The following is a 6,232-nucleotide window of genomic DNA, read 5'->3' on the forward strand; positions in this document are numbered from 1 at the left end:
TAAAGGGTCCTCTGGTTGCTGTCCTAGTCAACCCACCGTGAGACAAGACAAGGAGCGACACTATCCGTGTCACTGACAAGCCGGTCTCCTCGCGCCCCAGCGTCCCAGGAAGGCGGGAGCCAAGCGCCGCCCGCCGTGGCACTCACTGACCGTATGGCCCCCACGACCTGCGGCCCCAGCTGCCATTCTATACGCCATGAATATTCGCGAGTAACTGGCCCGTCCCCATCCGAGCTTTTCCTCCTCACCTGTCGTCTCCCTCGGCTTCTTTCCATCCGTCACCCCCTCTCTCTGTCTCACTGGTTTTCTCCACTCCCCCCAACCTTCATGTCAGCCCCCTTCTCCTTGACCAAAAATCCAGCCCCTTTCTATTTCTGGAGGCGTCGGCGATGACATTCAAGCAGGTCTTCTGCGCCCTGCGAGAGGTCTTCCCACAGGTATGGATTGGTCCGGCTGGCTGGCTCCACAAGATTTGTTCATGTTTTTGTTTGTAAATACCTCAAGGTCAATTTCTTCTATAATATAGTCCTATTTAGCAGAAATAAAATAAAAATTGGAGTAATTCATCTAGCTTACACGCGAAGATTCTATTTGGAGAATCTTCTTTTCTCTCCTCCTCCGCATTTTGGTTTTTTTTGCTCTATCTCCTACAAGGCACCACCATATGGGTTGCCGACAAACTGTTTGGTGAAATCTATTAATTGGGCAATTCAAAAAAAATCCATTAATAGGCTCCCGGGAGCATTTCAGTTTTTCTTAGGGGGAGACAAATTTCCGGTTTAGGCCAATAAAGGATAATTGAATACTATTAAGAAAAAATGCTCTGCTCAGTGTGTATCATATATGGAAGGAACATCAGTAGTAGGCCTGCAGATAGTGATCTAAACGATTTTATATTTCTTTACAGAGGGAGTAATTATAGGGAAATACAGTAAAAGATAGTGACAGAAGTAGCAAGGAGTCAACAACCAAGTAAAATGTCGAAGCATCAAGTCATTTACGCTGACATTATTCAACCTTTCCAAAAAATAAATATAAAATGCTGACATTTCATTGTGCAGCCCTGCTGGATTACTGATTTCCCTGTCAACCAATGCCAAACATGATTTACTTCGTCCTGGAGACTGGATTCATTAACATGAACATGAACGTGAACCACCTCAAATATCTTGTACTGTATTTATGCAACCAATTCTAACATATGTGCAACTGTACATCGAGATAAAGAAAACACGGCATATTTAAGGTTATTTTTTTCCTTTGTATTCGTGTTACAGGTTGATCTTCGAATATTGAAGGCTGTAGCCAGTCAGTATTCCTCTGATGTCGATGCAGCTGTTGGATTTGTTCTTTCCGATGTCATTCCAGCAGTAAGCGAACCTACCGAAACAGTTTTCACACTCCAAGATGTTGATTATGCAGAACACGGACCTGCTGATTGTAAGTAATTTTGTGCACTGTGTTTGCACCCTTTTTTTCATTCCTGTTGTTTGTTTTCACACATTACGTGGAAATACTTGTAGCAATAAAAAAAAAGCAATCAAATATGTGCATCTGCTAGTTGTTTATTCAATGGGGCCTTCAGTCTCATGCTTGTTTGTTTTCAAATGTTAGGCAGGAAGTCTAACTTACACTCTGGAGGGATATCATTGGTGGATCTAGTAGGAGCTAAAGAGGATGCCAGTGCCCTATTCGCTACGTCAGCTGAGAGCAGTGGCACTGTTGGTGAATGTGATCCATTTTCAGATTATGATGGACCATTCCAGAGTAACAACACAGTAGAAAAATGTTCCCAGATCGAGGATAAGGTGGTGATAAATGAAACAAGAATTCCTACAACAGTAATGAACAGCCTTCTTCAGGAGCATTATGCTCTGCTTGGATCGTCATTGACATCTGCAACGGAGCCACATATGATAGAGTATGAGCAGTCTGATTCAGGAGGATGTAATGATCATTGTGCAGCTGAAAAAGATGAAGTGACTCCAGAGACTGAAATAGGCAACCACAAGCATTATAATGATAATTATGAGCTATCAGATTTGCTTGCCTCTTCTGGGAATATGTTGCCATTATTTATGGAGAGCCCTTCAGATTGTGCAGTGAAACATGGAGGGCAAGTGCCTCTGAAACTTTCTGATGAGGTAAGTAAACATGATTTCGCCAAGTCAGGAGATAACTGTTACTTGGAAACCTTACTTGCGAATTTTCACTCAAAGGAAGACAAACAGACATCAAAGAACTTGCCAAATGCTCCAACTGTCCATACGCTCTCCAACCCAAAGGATAATAATGACTTACAAGTTCTGTTTGAAAACAAAGATAATGCTGGAGAAGAGTTGGGTGCACTCTGTACTGCAGAAAATACCCCTGAACTCCACAAGTCAGCAAATGATGGCAACTTCTACAATTTATTTGGCGATCTATGCACAGTTGACGAGACAACAAAAGCACCTTTGAATTTTACCGAGGAGAAAAATGAGCAGTCTTTTGTTAAGCTAGACGACCAACACAAACTATTTGACTTATTTGCCTCATCCAAAATCATCGACAATTCATTACAAGCCTTTCAAGAAAAGGGTGGTTCCGAGACAGTTCATAATGAGGAGCTACCTTCAATACATCTCAATTTCAATCATCGTGGAACATTTACTAGTACGTGCAATTTCGATGGTGATAAGCACTACTCCTTATGCCCGATGGTTGAGCTTGATGCAGATCAGCCTAATGAAGAATGGGTGATGCCTGGTGCAGATAAAAGTGAGGGATTTCTCGATAACTCCACTCAGTCATTTCATATCACTGAAATAAACAAGAATATTTCTGATATCACTAAAAGCAAGGTAACTGTTGCACGACTAGGCTTTCTCCTTGGAAACAATATTTTTAATCCTACCTGCCAATAAATCACTTTAAAAGCTCAGTAAATTTTTTCGTATTCTTACATGCTTATTAGTCTCAGGCCAGGTGTTTTTTATATCAGTTTGATATTAATATATTACCCTTTATGAAAAAACATGCTTATTAGTCTAAAAATACGGTACAAAGCTAAGTCAATGGGATTGCTTTTGATTCAACCCTTACTCTTAATTGTGGAATCACAAATTATCAGTTATCTAGTTATGTTTATGTAAACTGTGAAGTTTAATCTTATTTCAGTCATTCGTATGCATGCAGCTAGTTATTTCTCTTTTTCCTCACTTGAAAGCATTAAGATAATACACTGAAACAAATTGAGAAACATATGGGTCCTGCTTTATGTCCTGATTTGGATTGCGTGCCACTGATAGACTAATTAGTTTATAGAGTAGTCTTGCTTGTGGGTATAATATCTCGTGGTAGTTATTGGCCAGGATGTTTTGGTCTCTTCTTTTTTAGCCGAGATTAATTTTTCTTGATGATGTAATAAACTCTGTTATAAGTGTGTCTGCATGCATCTAAGATGCAGAGGCCGGGGTTAAAAAGCTTCCATTAAACAAAGGGCAGCCCGGTGCATGTAGCTCCCGCTTGCGCAGGGTCTGGGGAAGGGTAGCTTCCATTGTTTATTGATTTTTTTGCTTTGTTTAAGGCCTGAATTTTCCAAGTTAGTCAGTGGTAAGCCAAGATTTTGCATGCCAACACTTGTCAAATTATGGTACCGAATTTTGTAATAAAATTTAAATTATTCTGTAATATACATAAGGTAATTTCGTTAAATATGTAGAACACAATAATTTGATCATGAATTTTGTAGAAAAATCACATAAAGCTCATTGCAGGAATTATTGAGCTGTTTGTATGAATCAACAATCATGAAGATGAAAGAGGTTGAGCTTCAGGAGGAAAAGTCTCGACTAGCAAAACAAAATGCTGACAAGGCACATCAAAATTTTCTTGCCATGGCAGAGCACTTTAATCACCTCATTGAGAATTCCAAAGAGTCAAATGACAAGGTACCATTTATTAATGCTTTGGTATCTTCATATGTATTGAAAATGAGGCTCACTATTCATTCATTCCTAAATAGCAAGCTCAAGTAGTGTGCGAAGAAAATTGTTCGTTGGTGGCTCTAACTCAGGACCTTCAGTCTAAGCTTACCAAATTGGCTGCTCAAAGAAATGAAGCGCTTACAGCTGTTCAGGAGGTAACAACAGCTAAACTTTTTTTTTTCTGATGAACAACAGCTAAACTTAATTAAGAGCAAAATGCCAATAGAATAATATTGAACAAGGATGCTGTTATTTTGTGAGTAAGAAATTGATAGTAATGCTTTATGTTCATACCCACTACGATTGCGCAGATTAAATTTCAACAAGATGCACGTCTAGCAACTTCGCTGGAGGAAGAGGCTACAGCAATGGAGCAAATTATCCAAGAAGATAAATTAGCTCTATTGGTACGTAAAGAGAAGGAAGCTACAATGGGGAGCATAATGGAGGAGTCAAGAAAGCTCCAAAAGGAAGCCGAAGAGAACATTTTGGTAATAGGCAAAATTAGTTTGTAGATTTTGCAGTTTCTTTCACACACACACTCTTCTTGCATACCTTGTATTAATGGATTCAAAATTTTCTCGTTGCAGCTGAGAGAACAATTGTTGGACCGGGGTCACATCATTGATATCATGCAGTATGTTACACTCTCCCATTCATATAGGCTTGCTGCTCATTCATACATGCATTTATTTGACCAGTGTTAGTGTGTATAATTTCAAAATGAGGCTCTACCATACTATGTCGTGTGCATCCTTTTGTTTTGGAGTCTATCTCGATAGGAGGGTGGGTGCACTCCCCCACCACCCAACTCTTCAGCCAAAACTTTGGTGACTCGTGTCTTCTTCGTAGTGAAAAATCTAGTTACCAACCTTGCCTTTCCATCTGGTAGCTGACTACCAATCTTTATTGGACAAAACTGGTAACAAGTTTGTGGCTGGTGAGCGGGATGATCATCAAAGGAGGGTGGCTCGTCATGGTGAAAACGATTCTGCCCGCGATTCCATCCACACCATGATGGCAACTGAGATGCCCATGTGGCTTCTTGAGGCCATCGATAAGTGCCTGCTCGAGGCCATCGATAAGTGGTTGCACAAGTTCTTCTGAACCGATCACCTCGACGCTAATGGTGCCAACTGCTCAGTAGCATGGTACGATGACTGCAGGCCGGTCGAGCTGGGGGGCCTCGGCATCAAGAACCTGTAGAAAAGGAGCTTGGTGCTGCATGTGAGATAGCCTTTTTTTTAGCATAACAGTGGGGAATTCCCCAGTGCATTTTTTATATTGTTAATATAAATCAATACTACATGATTAACAAGTGTCAAACAAAGTAAAGAAAAAAACAGAGCTAAAAAGGAGAAAACTCCTAACTAGTGAAGATTACTAAGCCATGCTTTGAATTGAGCTGCACACTGGCTTCTAGCTCTTTGGCCACCATAGTTAGCTCTTGTATTATCGATACAACCTCCGAATATGAATGCCCTTGTTTTACTTTTGTAGAGGAGAAATATCAAGCATCCTCGCCCGTGTAAGCAAGCTTAAATCAGCCCTGGTGACAACTAGCAGCTCAGCTAATTCTTCCCACAAGGATGACTGTAAGAGTGCGTCAGTTGACACAGACCGGCCTTTGGGGAACGATGACAGAAATGATCTGCCTCATAGGAGCCATGCTAAGGACCATACCACATCTTCGGATGACGACGACAACGAATGGGAGGTGCTAGAAGCAAATTAAGCCTAGAGTGGTTCAGTTCACTGTTCAAATATGTCTTGGTCAATAAGAGGGCAGCAGCATCTTGGCTCGCCCAAAATGTATGTGCCAAGCAGCAGAATGTACAGCCCCAAACTGCTACTGTTGGAAGTGAACCTCCAAACTATGCAGGTGTTTGGCTCTCGTGCTTTGTAAATATACAGATATGGAGATGGACATATATCAGTATTTACTGTTGTAATTAAACTTGGTTGTAATCTATCTGTCATGTAAATAAACATGAAATTATGTGCCTATGTTTGTACAGAATCAAATCATATATATTGGCAAATAATATGATTGCAATGTATGCATGTTATATTCCTGGCAAAGTGCGGATGACAAGTACAGAAGGAGGCGGATTGCTACAGCTATGGGACATGTCAGAGACTATTCGGAAAAAGGGTGAGACAATTGCGAAGTTGACTTAGGATGACAAAGGACGACGGTGAAATTCCTTCAAGTTTCAGATAGACAGTCAAGAAAGAGTGGTGATGTTGAGTTCATGTAACTC

At 40.7% G+C, this 6,232-nt stretch overlaps 1 protein-coding gene across 5 annotated transcripts; it reads left to right on the plus strand.

Annotated features, from left to right (window-relative positions):
* Positions 1-261: 261 nt before the first annotated feature.
* On the plus strand, positions 262-5,998 carry LOC119365453. Of its 5 annotated transcripts, XM_037631092.1 has the most exons (11): positions 262-437; positions 908-992; positions 1,062-1,171; positions 1,278-1,440; positions 1,615-2,655; positions 2,755-2,843; positions 3,759-3,932; positions 4,007-4,123; positions 4,280-4,459; positions 4,559-4,605; positions 5,469-5,998. In XM_037631092.1, the coding sequence occupies exons 3-11, from the start codon at positions 1,094-1,096 to the stop codon at positions 5,701-5,703; spliced, it is 2,124 nt and encodes a 707-aa protein (XP_037486989.1). In that variant the 5' UTR covers positions 262-437; positions 908-992; positions 1,062-1,093; the 3' UTR covers positions 5,704-5,998. The 5 variants fall into 5 exon arrangements, with proteins under 5 accessions (XP_037486989.1, XP_037486986.1, XP_037486987.1 ...); XM_037631089.1 differs by having other exon boundaries at positions 263-437; positions 1,615-2,843; XM_037631090.1 differs by lacking the exon at positions 908-992 and having other exon boundaries at positions 263-437; positions 1,615-2,843.
* Positions 5,999-6,232: the final 234 nt, after the last annotated feature.

The sequence above is a fragment of the Triticum dicoccoides genome, chromosome 2B, assembly GCF_002162155.2.
Source record: "Triticum dicoccoides isolate Atlit2015 ecotype Zavitan chromosome 2B, WEW_v2.0, whole genome shotgun sequence".
Lineage (NCBI taxonomy): Eukaryota > Viridiplantae > Streptophyta > Magnoliopsida > Poales > Poaceae > Triticum > Triticum dicoccoides.

What these genes read in the sequence shown, in the direction of transcription:
- LOC119365453 (XM_037631089.1), top strand. Translation starts at nt 1,094, where the DNA reads ATGCCAAACATGATTTACTTCGTCCTGGAGACTGGATTCATTAACATG. An exon ending in CCAAAGAGTCAAATGACAAG is followed by an intron (nt 3,933 to 4,006) that starts GTACCATTTATT and finishes ATTCCTAAATAG; the next exon opens with CAAGCTCAAGTAGTGTGCGA. An exon ending in CACATCATTGATATCATGCA is followed by an intron (nt 4,606 to 5,468) that starts GTATGTTACACT and finishes TTACTTTTGTAG; the next exon opens with AGGAGAAATATCAAGCATCC.